Source organism: Oncorhynchus gorbuscha, linkage group LG11 (genome assembly GCF_021184085.1).
Source record: "Oncorhynchus gorbuscha isolate QuinsamMale2020 ecotype Even-year linkage group LG11, OgorEven_v1.0, whole genome shotgun sequence".
Lineage (NCBI taxonomy): Eukaryota > Metazoa > Chordata > Actinopteri > Salmoniformes > Salmonidae > Oncorhynchus > Oncorhynchus gorbuscha.
The window spans coordinates 51,947,374-51,965,720 of record NC_060183.1 but is presented as its reverse complement, the minus strand read 5'-3'; the positions used below and the strand labels follow the sequence as shown (position 1 = coordinate 51,965,720).

The 18,347-nt window shown below is 43.1% G+C and overlaps 1 protein-coding gene across 1 annotated transcript; it reads right to left on the bottom strand.

Annotated features, from left to right (window-relative positions):
• Window positions 1-1,207: 1,207 nt before the first annotated feature.
• LOC124048895 (gelsolin-like) lies at window positions 1,208-17,988 on the bottom strand. The gene is made up of 16 exons (XM_046370063.1): window positions 17,755-17,988; window positions 11,460-11,657; window positions 10,934-11,088; window positions 10,513-10,674; window positions 10,108-10,257; window positions 9,824-9,913; window positions 9,543-9,675; window positions 8,307-8,611; window positions 7,625-7,758; window positions 7,449-7,539; window positions 3,630-3,800; window positions 3,337-3,511; window positions 3,115-3,242; window positions 2,948-3,025; window positions 2,556-2,616; window positions 1,208-2,358 (listed from the first exon to the last, which is right to left on the bottom strand). Exons 2-16 carry the CDS (start codon window positions 11,650-11,652, stop codon window positions 2,189-2,191), a joined length of 2,196 nt encoding a protein of 731 aa, XP_046226019.1. The 5' UTR covers window positions 11,653-11,657; window positions 17,755-17,988; the 3' UTR covers window positions 1,208-2,188.
• Window positions 17,989-18,347: the final 359 nt, after the last annotated feature.

The window sequence follows — 18,347 nt, the reverse complement described above, 5'->3', positions numbered from 1 at the left end:
TCTCTCTCTCTCTCTCTCTCTCTCTCTCTCTCTCTCTCTCTCTCTCTCTCTCTCTCTCTCTCTCTTTCTCTTTCTCTCTCTCTCTCTCTCTCTCTCTCTCTCTCTCTCTCTCTCTCTCTTCCTCTCTCTTCCTCTCTCTCTCTCTTCTTCCCCCCCATGGGAAGCAACCTCTTTACTATGGCCATTTAAACAGCTCACAGCCTTAACTCATTGCCATGGAGTCGATGTACTCATCTCACACAGTTTCTATGCATACCTGGATGGAAATTGTAAGTGCATTTTAGTCTGTTTTAATAGCAGTATTTATCCTCAAGACTACATGCCTTTACAGTACCTATGCAGTGTACATTACTGTATAATACATGGTATGTGTTATACACTGAGTTTACCAAACATTAGGAACACCTTCCTAATATTGAATTGCACCCCCTCAAAACAGACTCAGTTCGCCAGGGCATGGACTCTACAAGGTGTTGAAAGCGTTCCACAGGGATGCTGGCCCATGTTGACTCCAATGCTTCCCACAGTTATGTCAAGTTGACTGGATGTCCTTTGGGTGGTGGACCATTCTTGATACACACGGGAAACTGTCGAGCGTGAAAAACCCAGCAGCATTGCAGTTGATGACACAAACTACCATACCCCGTCTTGCCCATTCACCCTCTGAATGGAACACATACACAATCCATGTCTCAATTGTCTCAAGGCTTAAAAATCATTCTTTAACCTGTCTCCTCCTCTTTATCTCCACTTATTGAAGTGGAATTAATGAGTGACATCAATAAGGGATCATTGCTTTCACCTGAAATGGCCTGGTCAGTCTGGCATGAAAAGAGCAGGTGTTCTTAATGTTTTGTATTGTCAGTGTATTCTGGTGTATAGTGTTACTGTATGTGTGAAGGAGGACATAGTTACATTATTTCATGTTACTAAACCACTCTGTTGTAACCTATTTTTCTCACATTGAAATGATTTCTTATCATGTTTATATTTTCATATCCTTATCAAACTTGCTGTTGAACAGTTTCTATAAAGGTCAATGTTGATTACGATGAATTGTAAATGTATTGACATACATTTTGAAACTGAACTTTTCTCTTCCACTTTTGTCCTTCAAAGCCATATTGTTATTTTCACTATGATTCAGCCTTTAAATAAAAATTATATACACTTTAAATGATATATATGATGGAGACAACACATCTAGTGTCGGTGACATAAGGTTTTATTGAAACAATAGTAAGGCCTGAGGAAAACCATTGAACTTGACATTGACTGCTGTTACGTTAATTGCGTGATCCTTATACTCCTGACTGGCTGACACCAAACAAATACAATTTAAAGGCAATGTTCCCACATTGGTGGAGACTGCATTCACGGTAAACACTGCATATATCGTCTCAATCGGAAAATGACCTTTAAATTGTTATTGCGAAAACTGTAGCGATACGGATTGATAACTAGTGAGGTTATGTCTGGCAGTGTGATTTCCTCAAAGCTTTATCTCCCTGCCTCTGGTTCAGATGATTGTAATATTCTAGGTTTCTTAATGGTGAGATACTGAATAGAAACAGCCTAATGTTGCTGACGTCGTATAAAATATATTTCAATCTTAATGCAGATTGTAGCAGGTGCAAAGCCTTATCTAAACCTGTGGTTCCATTAAAGCCCTTATTATTGGTCACGTGCATGCTATTTGCATACGTTAAAAAAAGACAAATAAAGTCTCCATTTTATTATCAGAAGACTGCATTGGGTAACTGCTCCTAAATATCCTTGGATGAATTTAGAAGCAGGGGTGGGCTGAAATAATGACACAACATTATCATAATACGAAAACATGAAATGAGAAACATACATTTTACATGTGGTGGGGGAGTAGAGCTAGTCTATTACAGTACCTTATTGGCATTGCAATTGTGCACCAGTGCTCTGTATCAGATATACAGGGTTATGACAGCCTCTTCTACTCTAATCAAAGCAACACATTCTAACCTAAAAGCTCAATATTCTTTGACACATTTCCTTTTTCAAAATGTAAAAAATCAACAAAAAGCCTCCTCCCACTGGCAGTCAGAAGAAAGGAAGTTGGCGGGGCATAGAGGGTTCCCCATTAAGTCTCATGGCTGGAGCTGCTCAGTGCGTGCGGTAAAGTCAGGCGGCAGGGTTAGGGGTTAAAGGTGAGGGTTCACAGCTCCAGCTCAGCCATGGCCCGCTCCAGGGGGTCGCTGGTCCAGTACTCATGGTCCCAGCCCAGGAACCAGCCGGTGAACGTGGGTGGCTCGAACCCTTGCTTGATCTTCACGATGGGTGTCCTGAGGTCACGGTTGGCAGGGTCCGTCTCAATGTAACGCACAGCTGGGGGAGGAGGGGATTAAATTATAGTTCTTTAGATAGCAGTTTACCCAGTGGGAAACTTCTCAATCAAATGATTTTAGTCATGAGTAATGCACTCAAAAGGAAAAGATGGCATGAACATTCTCTACGTAAAACTGTCTGTAAGATCATTCATAAATCATTTATTCAATTAAGCAGTTTTCAATTTTACGACTTACCGGAGGCCATCGCCTCAGTCTTCTCCTCTTCGTGGGCTTCATTCCCGATCCAGACAAACACCTAGAAGAGGATATTCAACTTTCATTAGACTATGTACAGCAATTCATATGTTATCCACTGTGTTACTGTGCAGGTGTAAGATCTTAATTTGTTCACTCTTGTTGCTGAGAATTTTCCTTTACCACAGGAAATGCAGATGAGCTTTGTAATTTACATAAATTCACTGACAACCCACACTAAGACAGGGTTATATTAAGAGTATTGCACTTTTTATGTAGTTTACTTTAGTCAACCTTATTTTGCTGTTAAAATATAGGTCAAATTAAGATCCTATATCTGCATACTTAATAACATTCACATCTCAGAAAATACCACATGCTAATTGATCTACCTGATCCCATGTGTCCAGGATCATGACATCATCAGTGGCCAGATCTTCTTGGGTCATCTCCCCAGGCACCTCCTCAATCTGGGTGGAGAAGGCGACAAGGCATTTGAAAAAACAGGGTTAAAGATGTTTAACCATGAATGGCTTATGGTATTAATAATGGGACTCACAATGAAGTTTCCAGACTTGTTGGAGCAGGCAAAGAGCCTGGGTGGATGGGCGTCCATCTTGTCCTTGCTTCTGAGTCTGGAGGAGGTGCGGTACGCTGCCTTCCCTCCTAGAGCCTCCCAGAAATCATCTGCATAGACACACACAATAGTCAGTTGGTTACGACATGCCACAGCCAGCCACAGAGCAAAGGTAAGCCAATGTCATTGGCACAATGTACATACCGGTCTCTCCGCCCTCAGGCAATTCTGAGGAGGACACCCCCAGGATAACACATAGCTGCTGGGTGCCATTTTTCTCAGTGTCACTGGCCCCCTGGCCCATCCACACGAAGGAGGCTCCAGGAGTCACCAGGAGGAAGGCATCGTTGGAGTTCAGGTTGGAGGACACAGCATCAACCTAGAGGTGGATAAGACATGGTGGGTAGAAAATGACCACGAGTGTCATGCCTGTAAATATATTGCAGTTTAGTAGCTGATTTCAGAAACAAGAGAGGCATTGTCCTCATGTCACTCACCTCCACAGCTCTTGTACACCTTGCAGAGTTGGAGCGCACCTGGAAGAGGCGTGTTTCTGCGGGGGCAGACTGGCCCCCATCTCTGGACGTACCTCCCTTGTACACCACCATGGGTTGCCCCCCAAACATGCTCATGAGGTGAGCTGGCTCCTTGCCCTGGGCCACCCTCACCTGGACCACACAGAGCAAACGAGTTAACAAACATACCGTGGGTATACCAAACATTAAGAACATCTGCTCTTTCCATGACAGACTGACCAGGTGAATCCAGGTAAATGCTACGATCCCTTATTTATGTCACTTGTTAAATCCACTTCTATCATTGCAGATAAAGGGGAGGTGACAGGGCAGGTAGCCTAGTGATTAGAGCGTTTGACTAGTAATCGAAAGGTTTCAAGATTGAATCCCCGAGATGACAAGGTAAAAATCTGTTGTTCTGCCCCTGAACAAGGCAGTTAAACCACTGTTCCTAGGCCATCATTGAAAATAAGAATTTGTTCTTAACTGACTTGCCTAGTTAAATAATTCAAAATAAGGAGTTTAATCATTGAGACAAGGATTGTGTATGTGTGCCATTCAGAGGGTGAATGGGCAAGACAAAACATTTAAGTGCCTTTGAACGGGATATGATAGTAGGTGACAGGCGCACCGGTTTGTGTCAAGAACTACAATGCTGCTGTGTTTTTCACACTCAACAGTTTTCCGTGTGTATCAAGAAAGGTCCACCACCAAAATGACATCCAGCCAATTTGACAACTGTGGGAAGCATTGGAGTCAACATGGGCCAGTGTGGTGAAAAACAAAAAGAAGTGGAACTTTGGAAGAATATAATTGTATTTAATTACATCTATTTGTAAATCTATGGACATACTTGCAACGCAGCCTTGCATGTGTCTGCAAATATTTCCCACAGGGTGGCAGCAGTGAGCTCTGAACAACAAGGCATGAAAACACTAAGCACCAAGTGTTGTACAGCGCTCCCCACACTACTCTCCCAGCATGCTGTGTATCTGTCTGGCTGGCTGACAACAGGAAGTCCTGTTTAGTGGATGCAGCAAGCTTGTCTTGCCATCCGCCAGCACAAAGGGGCCTTTTCTCTCTCCTCCCCTTAAAGAGCAACTGCTCCTAAAAAGCAACTTCTTGATTAGAAAATGGCCAATGTGGCATCGATATGAGTCAGAAAAATGTATTTTGTGTAAAAATGAACTACAAAGTGTAAATATAATAATTATGATCATAATGTCAGTCTCGTCCAAAACTGAGATTTGAGAGATGATAGGATAAATTGTGCAGTATGTCACCGAATGAGGAGTACCGTGACAGTTTTCAGTGGGCTGTGTTTATTTGAATTGTTCCCACAGCTGGCAGCACCCAATCATCAATTCAGAGCGCAGTTGCATGCGACCCAAACGCAATGCCCATGGTCAATTTAGTTTGACATTCGATTTCCCTATGGGGCTAGTTAGGGACCATCAGTAAATTACACAATGTACATAGGACAATATTTTAAAAAGGTCCATAGCTCCAAATTTCAATTACTTAATAACCTCAAACCAACTAAAATCATATACAAATATTAAAAGCATTTAATGAGAGAACTAAAAGATGTGCAACATGAAAATGTTATCCTACTTACATTGTGTAATTTATTGACGGTCCCTAACTATCCCAAGCAATGGGCTATCCAAAGTCTGACTGTGTGCATTTCTCACTGTTTAGTCTCTCGAGTGTTTGTTCTCCTCTTAACACCATTCCTGACATTTTGGGACCTGGGTGAGCCTGCACAAAGCCTTGTTCAGTTTTATTTGTTTTCAAAATTGGAGACTACTAATCGGAGAAATAGAGATTAGGTGCATAAGGCACAGAGTTAATGAAGAAGTCTACCTCTGTACTGAAAACATGTGTGAGGCAATGTTGCAATCTTGGATGTTTAGTGTGATGACTAATATCCATGCACTGAGTTCCTCTAAATACTGTTTCTGTTGAATGACTATGAATCACACTGTTACAAATGTATGTATGATTGTGTGTCAAATTAAATCAAATTGAATTTGTCACATGCGCCAAATTCAACAGTTGTAGACCTTACAGTGAAATGTTTACTTACAAGCCCCTAACCAACAATGTTTACAAACAAGCCCCTAACCAACAATGTTTACTTACAAGCCCCTAACCAACAATGTTTACTTACAAGCCCCTAACCAACAATGTTTACTTACAAGCCCCTAACCAACAATGTTTACTTACAAGCCCCTAACCAACAATGTTTACTTACAAGCCCCTAACCAACAATGTTTACTTACAAGCCCCAACAATGTTTAACCCCCTAACAATGTTTACTTACAAGCCCCTAACCAACAATGTTTACTTACAAGCCCCTAACCAACAATGTTTACTTACAAGCCCCTAACCAACAATGTTTACTTACAAGCCCCTAACCAACAATGTTTACTTACAAGCCCCTAACCAACAATGTTTACTTACAAGCCCCTAACCAACAATGTTTACTTACAAGCCCCTAACCAACAATGCTTTAACATTTTTTTTTCTTAAAACTTCTTTAGTAAAAAATAGATAAGTAAAAAAAAAAAAAAAAAATGAACAAATAATTAAAGAGCAGCAGTAAAATAACAATAGCAAGGCTAAATACAGAGGTTACCGGTACAGACTCAATATGCAGGGGCACCGGTTAGTTGAGGAATTAGGTACATGTTAGTAGAGTTATTAAAGTGAATATGCATAGAAGATAAACAGAGAGGAGCAGCAGCATAAAAGAGGGGTCTGGGTAGCCATCAGCTGTTAGACATCATGGATAGTTTGATGGAACATAAACAGGTTTGTGACTGACTTTTCCACCCTGGTGGGCTTCTCCACAAATGTAGGATCACTGTTAGTCATGCATTATAACAAATCAATTAAATAACTACGTAGTGCAGGGCCCCATTTTTCACACTGGCTATAGACAGGAAGGTGAGACTGACAGGCACAAACAGACAGGTACACAGAAAGAGATGGTTGCAGACATTCTCAGAGCATGGAACCTTATACAGAGCCAGGGCATGATCTAGCCAAATTATAATGAACTGCAGTATATAAAACAAACTACAACAGCGTTTCCCTAACTCGGTTCGGGGACACCAAGGTGTGCATCTTTTGGTTGTTGCTCTGGCACGACACAGCTGATTCAAATAATCAAAGCTTGATGATGAGTTCCTTATTTAAATCAGCTGTGTAGTGCTAGGACAAAAAAACAAAATGTGCACCCCTTGGGGGACCGAGTTTGGGATAAGCTGACCTAGAATCACTGTTGGCCTCTATATAACCTATGCAATGGTCCTTGCTTGAGTTGAGCACATCTCATAAGGACGAGCAAGACAGCTCTTTGTCCCTACAACAGGTCAGGGAATTGGCTCGTCTGGGAACAGTAACTGTGCCAGAGTGATGAAGCAACAGAATCCGAGAGGATAAAGGGAACACCCTCATAAACATGGCCCTTAATGTCCTGTTTTGGGTCCCTGTTGATTTCAACCAGCTGATTGCTCTGTAATCACACTGAGCCCTATCAGTGAAATACCCTGCTCTGTACTGAGTTATGCAGCCCTGAGAGGGGAGTACCAGGGTGGTAATAGGAGCACCTGAAACCTGGGGAGAGAAAGCAAATGAACGACAGGAAACAATGTGAGGAAGAGGGAGAGTGACACACAGGGTTACACAGGGTTACTGGTTCAAATATAGATGAGGCTAAGAGGAAACCATAGAAAAAAGGAATATGCCACTTCTATACACACACCCACCCACTTACAAACACGCATTCATTACCTGCACAGGCCCACCACCAAGCTCATCGTCCAACTGGGCACCCAAGATGGCCGAAGCACCAATTTCGTCCTGGGAAGAGTCACTTCCTTGCCTGAGAGACATTCTAGTTAGCAATGTATCTCTTCTGATTGTCTCTCTACTGTTTAATTGTACTTTTACTTTAGTGTCTCTCTTACCACATGTAGATGATGTGCCCTTGGCGTCCTCCATGGTGGTAGTTATAGAGGATGATGTAACTGTCTCCGCCATAGAACTGTCCATGTGTGGAGGGGTCCACTTCCACCTTGTCTGATCCCTCAATACGCCAGATCTGTACATAAACATACGCATGATGTGACCCCTAATGGTGGCAGGCTACCAAAACAGAGCTAAATATGTAAATACAAATTCATGCCCCTATCTGTTCATCAGAGATTTCCTACTTCAATATCCTTCCTCTATCAGCTACATTGGTCTGAAACCCTAGCATACCTCCCTCAGTCTACATAGATTAGCTCACATAATTATTTTTTACTGTATACTGTATAATAGCCCTAATACATAAAGCTGATAGTGACAAGCAATACTGGGGCGGCAGGTAGCCTAGTGGTTAGAGCGTTGGGCCAGTAAACGAAAGGTTGCTAGATTGAATCCCAGAGCTGACAAGGTAAAAATCTGTTGTGCTGCCCCTGAACAAGGCAGTTAACTGTTCCTAGGCCATCATTGTAAATAAGAATTAGTTCTTAACTGACTTGCCTAGTTAAATACAGGTTAAATAAAAAATAAATACTCATCCTGATAGTTACTCTAAGAAAGATTACTGGGAAGGCTTGTCATACAATGTGGGCACAGGCCCAGCCATTGGTCTTGTCCACCCACCTGCTTCTCTCCGTTGCCACCATCCACCATGCCGTGCTGGGCAGACATGGCGGGGGAGTCGTGGAGTGTGGCAGCATCAAATGGCACCTTCTCTATCTTGGCGATGCTGTTGGAGACATAGGCCACGCCCAGACCCTCCGTCTGGTCCTTGTCACGCCAGTTCTTGAAGAACTGTTTGAAGAGAGGCGTCTCTCCCATCTCCGGCAGGATCTGCACCTGGGTGTGTTTGGGGTAGCCCATCTTCTTGATGAACTCATCTGCTGCCTTCATGGCTGCCTTACGCTCCTCCAGGTTGGCTTCTTTACCTGGGTGAGAGTGTGTGGAAGTTGGGTGAGAAATACAAAAAGTAGGTTTAATGAATTCAACCACTTAGAAACTATAAAGACGGAGGACTTTATATAAATAACGGAGGACAATTTTGAATTTAGAACAACACCTTTCAGTTGCATCCAGGGGTATCAATTGTGTACGGTAGGGTATGGCGCTCGCCATACCTTAGCTCAATACCAAAAATGTCAAATAGGCTACTAAAATCATTCCAATCCTGATTACAAGGCAAATGTACTTTAGTGGTACATTGCGGACACCTGGGAGTGGGAGGGAAGGTTGTTTGTGTGGCTGGTAGGCTTTATGGGAGGCGTGTCGATGCAGCTGCAGGGAACAGGAAAACTTTTCTCAAAAGAGTGCAGAGTTAAAGATGGCTGTAGTAGCTGGCTTTGGCTAGGTAACTGCTGTTTGACTTCACATGAAACTAAACTAGTTTTAATCCCTTGTGCGTTGCAACTAATTATTGTATGACGTGTTTGTCGAATGTTAAGTCCCCTATTGACTGAGGTGATTGAAGCTACCGCAACAAGATGATAATGGCTGGAAGTTGTTTTTCTGTTCTCCAAGTTGCATTTTTGAGTTTTTAAATGGTGTAGAAATGCAGTAAATGAGCTTCAATTTTATATACATTTCTTGGAGGTTAAGCTGAAATGACACCCGTGGTTGCATCATATGCTCTCTGTGGAAGTTTATCATGTGAAACTGTCCAAGACAATGTCTCATTCTCTAAATGTGGTCTGTAATGCTATGTGTTACCAAATGGACACGACAGCAGCCATACCATGCCAAAACAATTCCAGCTACAGTATTATGCTTTCATTGACTGGTTGAATTGGTGGAGAGTGTTGCAAACTGTGAAAAATCAGCTGATCATAAATATGTCTTTGATATTGGGTGACCCCAGCTGACCTTTCCAGATGAAGATCTTGCCATCGGAGCCGTGATCCAGGATGAAGCAGTCGCTGGACTCCAATGCACTCTGGGAGAATGGGTTCTCTGCTGCCACCATGGACATGGACATGTCTCCACTGGCATTTGACACCTGGGGGAGAGGAGGAGCGACAGAGGAAGAATTGCAGAGAGATCAGAGACGTGTAAGTGAAAAGTCCTCAGGGTCTATATGAGATGTTCTCATTATGCAGCTAGACCAGTTGATCTTGGTTTCAGTAGATTGTTCCCTGTATTCCCACCTTGTACAGTTTGGCCATCTTCCTGTTTGAGGCATCAGCTTTGATGTCATCAGAAGATCCTTCAGGAAAGTGGGGTTTATCTCCCAGAACCTGAAGACGCACAGAGAAGATCCCTTTTAGATATACTGTTGAAAATGAAACAATGCTTTAACCACAGCTGGAGTTTATTCAAAAGTCCATTATGCACCATTAAACACCACAATAAACGTCAACCAATCACAGACAGAAAGAGCGATAAAGAGAGTAAGAAGACTCTCCTGTTCTTTAGTTGTTTATGATCTCACCTCTATCATCTTGTCTCGCTCTGCTCCCTCGTCACACACGTACACGCGGGCTCGCCCACTGCGCTCGTTGTCACGGATACCCTTGGCAACCTGAGTGGCCTTCAGCTTCTCAAAGTGGTTGCTCTGGGAGCCACACCACTGGTAGATCTCCTGTGGGAGGAGGGATACATAACAAACAGGATACGTGATGTGGTCAGCATCGACCAGGAATTTGTTTTCAAGAATTGTATGTGTATTTGGACAATCTCTCTATTAAAGATTTCTCTTTTCTCTTAAGCAAGACGTGAAACATACAATGTGCACGCTTCTCTGTTTATTTTATTGAAATGTGACGCCAATGTTTGATGACGCTATGTCCGATGAAATTAAAAGTACACCGTCTCCCTCAGGCTGATGGTAACTCACGCTGCCCAGGTCCAGGATGAAGCAGTCTCCCTGGTTGAAGCTGTCCCAGCTGACAGGCACCTCCGTTGCCCTGACAACACGCCGACCTTTGACCTGTAGCACCCGCTGCATAACCACCTCGTTGGTAACAACATGTTTGAACCCAGATGCTACGCCTCCTTTCTAAAACAGTGACAAAAGATGTCACGGTTAATATTTAGCCATTCACATTTCTTGGGCATATTTCCACCATTAGATTAGATTAAAGGGGACAATACAAGGAGGACTTTATGCCTATTAAACGGTTGATGTACTCCAAAACCATTTAGGTATAGAGACTAGTTTATAACAATACCCCTGCCTGAGGTATGAATGCAATATTATGTGTGTCATGACCTGGGTTTAAGCGCAATAATGACAAAACTGTCAAAGATCTCCTCACCAAGTACTTCAGTCCAGCCTTGAAGTAACCCAGTAATACTTTGGATTCATGTCCCTGCACCTCACGGTACTGGATGGGTTTACCTCCCAAATAGTCATCCATCTGGACTGTGAAGATGGCTGCTGCTCCACTCTCATCCTGGGTGCAAAAGTCGCCTGGGGCAGAAAATCCACAGAAGTTAAACTCAACCTCTGAATTGCAATGTTTTGCTCTCTTGTCTTTGTACAATGGAGGCCCAACTCCCAATGGCTACTTAGCCTGCTAGATTCCACAGACGTCATGGATGACTATTTCCCTAAAGCAAAACTCAATGGACACATACCGGTACATCGAATGAACCAAGTTTGAGTATCACTCACTTAGTCCATTTCCCATCAATCATAGAGATAGAATTACAGTACATACCCACCACAAGTCACAGTGACTTGAAAGAGGATGCCCATTCTAGTAAAAGTATTTCTATGACGTCAATCGTATCCACCAGGGTTTGTAATGCAACCCATTCTGCTCCTGGTTCTGTCCTCACCCAGCCAGAAGTGCAGGTCATACTGCAGGTTCCCGGAGCGCTGCTTGATGGTGTTGAGGATGAGGTAGGCGTCTCCCGTGTAGAAGCTTCCATACAGATTCTCTGGCACGGCCACCAGGTCAAACTTCTCAATCCTCCACACCTGCAGGCCCGCCTGCTGGCCAGCCTTCTCAAACTCAGGATGGTACACCATGCTGCCTGCATGGAAAGATCACACACACACACACACACACACACACACACACACACATGCTTTGATAGAAGATATTGATGATATGGAACACTATTAATTCACCAATTGCCAAGTTATACAGAGACAGTAAGATAAGAACAAATATGACCTCAGGACCAAGATCTAGTGAAAGACAAGAAAAGTCTGTCTCTACAATTTATGGACATATTTTGCAGAAGGGAGCCACTCCCTTCACTGAGAGCTGTTGTCATGGATATAAAGATAACATTTAGAGTCGTGAGTTAATAATGTGTGATGTGGTGACTAATTGGTGCCCTGTGCTGGGTGTTGGGTGTTTCCTCCTCTCTCTGATGGGAAAGTGCTGTGACTCGGTTTGAGACAGGCAGCCCCAGCAATGGTGCCACCACAGTATAAGTGTGTGTAGAGAAGAGAGGAGAGGAGAGAGACCATAGATGAACTACGGCATAGTGCACACACAGCACACTCGCAGTCAGGCACGCAGCCCAATGGGACAGGCCCACAAACATCACACTTCAGTCATATCAGACACCAAAATGAGGAACTGTATTAAAAGCATGGGGTGTATGGCTACGCTCAGTGAGATTATCACATATTGTATTTGAGCTCATTTTGGCAAGTGGGAACTTAATACCTATCCTCTTTGCAGATCACTATAGTGACCACAGAAAAGCATTTCAAAATGTTCAGTCAGTGGTCTAGATGCCAGGTAATCATGCCTATGTTGGTTCCTGCACTTAGACAGTAGCCCTGCCACACACTGTTTCCACAGCAACCAAACACATAAGTTGATGCCCACTGAAAGGGAAGTGTCAGACATCTATATTTGCTCAGGTTTCAAAAGCAGTAACCGATCAAGATAAGATTACAAGGCCTCGTTTCTTATCCATTTTGAAACACACAACAACAACAGTTCAAATCAAATGAGAAGTTAAATTACTGTTACGGTAGGCCTACATCTACATAGCATAACACACCCTGAATGAATTCTATCCACACAACATTCCAGACAGCGCAAACAGGCTGCTCTGTGCTCTTAAATGAGGCCATGTTCTAGAGAGTAAACACAGTGTTTTCTGCACCGGGGCCCATCTGCATGCCTCAGGACTCAAGTCTCCAACTAATATATTTAGGGAAGGACTGCCGTTTGGGTCTCCTTCTCAATTTGTATGACTAACCCTCAGCATCAGAGCAGGGGAAAGAATTCACACGTGACCTTTGTTTGGGAGAGAATTCAGGCAACCCTAACCCCGAAGAATATGATGTTCCTTTTTCCTCTGCCTCTACTCTTTTGTAACCTATGACAGATTTCACAAGCAGCCACATACTTATTTCCCATATCTTTTCTTACATGAAGACATGGTAGTATGTCTTATAGCCATCGTAAAGTTCAATATTGATGTTGTTTTCAATCACACGGGTATCTGCCCTGTTACAAATTTTACAGGGGGAACAATCTGCCACCGGAGAGAGCAAACAGAGAACAAACCATTGGCCATAAACAACACATTGATTCCTGTTTCAGTTGAAAATATAATCATTTGATCAACACCAGATCATGAAGTCAGATTTACAGCTCCCGGGGATCTAAGGAACCTGGGACTAAACACCCCCCTCTGCAGCTGGATCCTGGACTTCCTGACGGGCCGCCCCCAGGTGATAAGGGTAGGTAACAACACATCAACCACGCTGGTCCTCAACACGGGGGCCCCTCAGGGTGCGTGCTCAGTCCCCTCCTGTACTCCCTGTTCATTCATGACTGCACGGCCAGGCACGACTCCAACACCATCATTAAGTTTGGCAATGACACAACAGTGGTAGGCCTGATCACCGATAACAACAAGACAGCCTATAGGGAGGAGGTCAGAGACCTGGCCGTGTGTTGCCAGGACCACCATCTCTCCCTCAACGTGATCAAGACAAAGGAGATGATTGTGGACTACGGGAAAAGGAGGGCCGAGCACACCCCCATTCTCATAGATGGGGCTGTAGTGGAGCAAATTGAGAGCTTCAAGTTCCTTGGTGTCCACATCACCAACAAACTACCATGGTCCAATCACACCAAGACAGTCATGAAGAGGGCACAACAAAACCTATTCCCCCTCAGGAGACTGAAAAGATTTGGCATGTGTCCTCAGATCCTCAAAAGGTTCTACAGCCGCACCATCGAGAGCATCCTGACTGGTTGCATCACTGCCTGGTATGGCAACTACTCAGCCTCTGACCGCAAGGCACTACAGAGGGTAGTGCATACGGCACAGTACATCACTGGGGCCAAGCTTCCTGTCACCCAGGACCTCTATACTAGGCGGTGTCAGAGAAAGGCCCTAAAATTTGTCGAAGACTCCAGCCACCCTAGTCATAGACTGTTCTCTCTGCTACCGCACGGCAAGCGGTACCGGAGTGCCAAGTCTAGTTCCAAAAGGCTTCTTAACACTTGCCCCCCCCCCCCCCTCTTTTACACGGCTGCTACACTCTGTTATTATCTATGCATAGTCACTTTAATAACTCTACCTACATGTACATATCACCTCAATTACCTCGACTAACTGGTGCCCCTGCACATTGACTCTGTACCGGTACTCCCTGTATATAGCCTCGCTATTGTTATTTTACTGCTGCTCTTTAATTATTTGTTACTTTTATTTCTCATTCTTAATTTTTTAGGCTAAAAATATATAATAATAATAATAATTAACTGCATTGTTGGTTAGGGCTTGTAAGTAAGCATTTCACTGTAAGGTTGTCTTCGGCGCATGTGACAAATACAATTTGATTTGAACTACTGTATATTGACAGATCAGCCCAAGTCAGCTTTTACTTGAAACTCTGTCCAACACCATGAACATTGCCATGCCTCCAGATAGAGAGAACCATATAAATATATGATGAATGAATAGAATGCGCTTGAAACCTCTAACCCTGGCAATTCGACTGGTAAACTCATCATGGGTACCCTCGCAATGGTTGCTTGGTATTATGAGGTCATTTCCATGGTAAGGTAGAATGTCCATTCAAATGATGCTAACTGATGTGGCTCATGCAATGGAATGCATTTTTTCTCATGTAATTTGAGTTGATTCAACAAATCACAGCACAAATTGCTGGGTACATTGCTGGGTACACTTCCTGCTTTTGCTTCCTGCTTTGCTCCTATGGGTACATCACGCAATGACCGTTAATCCACCCATTATGCCATCATTGACTTGAATGGGGACACCCGTTCTATTCATTCTTATTTATATGGGGAGAACTACACCTGCAGCTCACTACGTTTCCATGCCTTGAACAATTTGATTTAAATGAATTCCAAACTTTAATTCCAAACTTTTTGAAGTGCTTGCAGTATGAAGTATGATGTTACATGACCAAATACCTGTAACTGTGATCTCTACTCTGACAGAGAGGACTGTTCGCTCTGTGAGAACATCAAGGCCCCCAGTGCTAGATCACTACCAAGGTATTTACATATGAAACATCATCTGGGCAAGAGCCCTGCAGGAAGTTATCTTTCTTTGAGCGTGTGGCCAGCTCCTCTCAGCTCCCACTGTCACGTCTCATCAGAGAAAGCAGCTAATTAAGTTGCATTGCATATATGATTATTTTCTGTATATGATATGAATACATGCATTCATCAAAATATATTGCAGCAACCTGACAAGTGACACTGCTGCGACTTTACTTAGATGCAAGCAACGGTATCTTCCTCTGTAATTACTTGTCTGCTTATGTGCTCGGAGAGGGGATGCCATTTGTTTACTGTAAATCATGTCCCTGGGCCTCACAGTGTTGACTAGCAATGCTATACTAGCAGAAATGACTATATGCCTATGTTATGTGTCACTGTCAACACAAACTATACTCTAACTCAGTCACTTCTCTGATGATAATCTCCTCTGTGTTCTGGTCAGTGACTCAGAGGGGGTAGTTTGGTAGACTTCATACTCCACAGGAGGGAGAATAAATAGAACAGATCACCTGACTGCTGGTCTCAGTCTCATTGGCACATGAGGATAACAGAGCTGCCCCATGCAAATCCTCAAGACTTACGCAAGTCATTACCCGTCCCTCTTCTCCACAACCACATAAAAGTTAGTCAGTCATTCCAGTATTCCCGCCCCTCAGAGACTTGCTGCTGGCCTGTACGCTACACCCCTCCCCCACCAACCAGCCCCTTTTTATTCTTCAGTATCAGATGAACTGGAAAAAAGCTTGGAATGTGTTCTGGGTAAGCTGCTACAAGGTCTTTACTGAGGCCCAGGGAAAGGAGGGATGCTGGATTCGAGAAACTGCAAAGTACTGAGAGCTGTTGCCATAAACCAATTACGTTATAGATTACACGAAATACACAATCATAACAGGAAAACCAAAATGTTAACTCGATTTTTGCTCTCAATCTGATAGGGTTCAAGTGTTTCGTCTGGTACTCAAATCAATGCATTGATGACGATCTTCACGTCCATCCTAAGTTTCCTAGAGTTCGGTTTGGAAGAGAGATTCCTCCGTACTAATTTAGGGGTGACTCATTTTCTCCACTCAGGCTTCTCCCTCAGCTGAGTGTGTATCATGTGCCTACCCTCAACTCTACAGGCCTTCCCAGATAGACATTCAGTTTGGCTCCTTTAACCCCTTCTCTCCATCTACATACTGCAGTGTTTACACAGAGTATAATATCACCTGGAGAGGAAGAGAATCAGAGCCAGACTGACTTTATGGCAGTGTAAACACACAACTCCGGTTATAGGGTCGGACATTAAACTTGTGCGTGGGCGGGTACCGTTTCTAAAAGGGTTCAAAGTCAAGGACAAAGAACATCTTATTTACCTGGCTTCTCTTTCATTCTCTCTCGCATAAAAGTAATGACGCACATAACACACTCACAACACTTATATATGGTTATGGCTCCAGCTAACACAGTGGATAATGTGTGTTAAAGTGAGGCACAGAGGGATTAGGTGTGCTGTCATTTGTGGCGTCAGACAGCTTTCCCTGGTCTGGGCCCTCACATCTGTGTGGGTAAGAATCAGACACTTCCCCTGCTGACTGAGTTCCAGGTTGCTCTGTCTCACACACACGCGCATGCACGCACACGCACGCACACCCATTATTTGTTTACAGACAACCAAAGGACAACACGCAACACTGTAACTTCCTCTTATATTGGTTATTCATCATGCAAGGCCAGTGTTTGGAGTTGTGAGTGTTTCCATGGTGACTAAGGATGTCCATTTATAGATATGAGAATGCCCAACTGTTGATGGGATATGAACAGTAGGCATAGACAAACAGCCAATCATGTGTGTGCCATTTGATTGACACACACTTGCACACCCTTTCAAACAATATACATTTAGCAGGAGTATTTTGATATTGTAAAATGATCATGAATAATTTGACAGTCACTGTGCATAGTGAAGCATGCATTCAGAAGCACGTCTCTCTGTGTCGTGCAAAACCTATAAACTCTTATACAACTTTAACAAAGTTATTGTGTTATTACAAAGTTGTAACAGTTTGATTAACTATGGTTCACAAAGGGGGGAATCATCAGAGTGTAAGATCTTCTTCCACATATTATAATGGTTTGTGCATCTAAATGTAATCTGACATCTTGATGTTGGAGTCTTTTCTTTGTTCTCTTTTTATTGGTAAATGTCATTGTTTTTTCCAATGGTTTTATCCAAGTTTTTCACTGTCGGTCCATATATTACATGGCATCCTCAGATATAATAATTTGGCATAGCTCAATTTAAGTCATTGTCTCCGATAACATTTTTGTAATTTATAATGATGGCTGTTTTACTACAATTACGCACAAAAAAAATCATCTTTCACCAAATATATAGTTTCAGCAAAAGCAGTATCAAAGCAGCGAAACATCGCCAGTTGAATAGGACTGACTGCATATTTAGTTTATGTTTTAAATCGTAGCCTATGAGTATAGCCTAAGGATCATCGAAAGAATAACGGTCCGGTTCTGGTTAAATCACCGCTATCAGTGGCATCTATCTTGCTTCATTGATTTAATGCATCATTGTAACAGGCGCCAGAGTGTCCGTACACAAATTAAAATGAATTGCTTACCGTATGCTGTGTGATTTAGACGTTTTCTAGGCCGCGGCGGGTGTTTTGAGGCTGCAGGAGAGGGCTTAATTTGTCAGGACAGTGTCGCTTGTCAGGGTGTGTTGGTGCGTCTGGCTTGGGCCGAGCAACTCCCTAAATGACACTCGCGCTACAGGGGGATCAAGCTGGCATGTAAGTGCCGCGTTCAAGTGCAAGTCGGAAGCGGAGGGTGTATAAAGTTAGCAAATAGGATATTTCAGAGTTCCGACTAGCATATGAGCGCGGCATAACCCCTCCTGTCTGGATGACAACCACAGATGACAACGGAGCATGATAGCCTATTACAGCCCACCACTTTTGTATGAATACCATACGGAGTACAACTGTGTCTTGCAAATTCTCTAATAAAAATGTGTTCTCTTTCTCTCAATGTTATGCATTCAAACGTGGCCATAAAACACTGAAAAACGATTAACTAAATACCAGAAAACATTGCCCACGCTTGCATTGCAGTTTATTTTGACAAAAGTTTGACACAGGGGCACAACTTTGGTTTTAGAAGTGGGGGGATATAATGATTATTTGTATTTTGTTGGATAAACACTCCAAACAGC

Coding starts and splice junctions, on each gene's coding strand:
- LOC124048895 (XM_046370063.1), bottom strand. CDS start 11,652: ATGGTGTACCATCCTGAGTTTGAGAAGGCTGGCCAGCAGGCGGGCCTG. Junction 9,676..9,823: donor AGATGGCCAAACTGTACAAG/GTGGGAATACAG, acceptor CCTCTCCCCCAG/GTGTCAAATGCCAGTGGAGA. Junction 2,617..2,947: donor TCCTGGACACATGGGATCAG/GTAGATCAATTA, acceptor ATCCTCTTCTAG/GTGTTTGTCTGGATCGGGAA.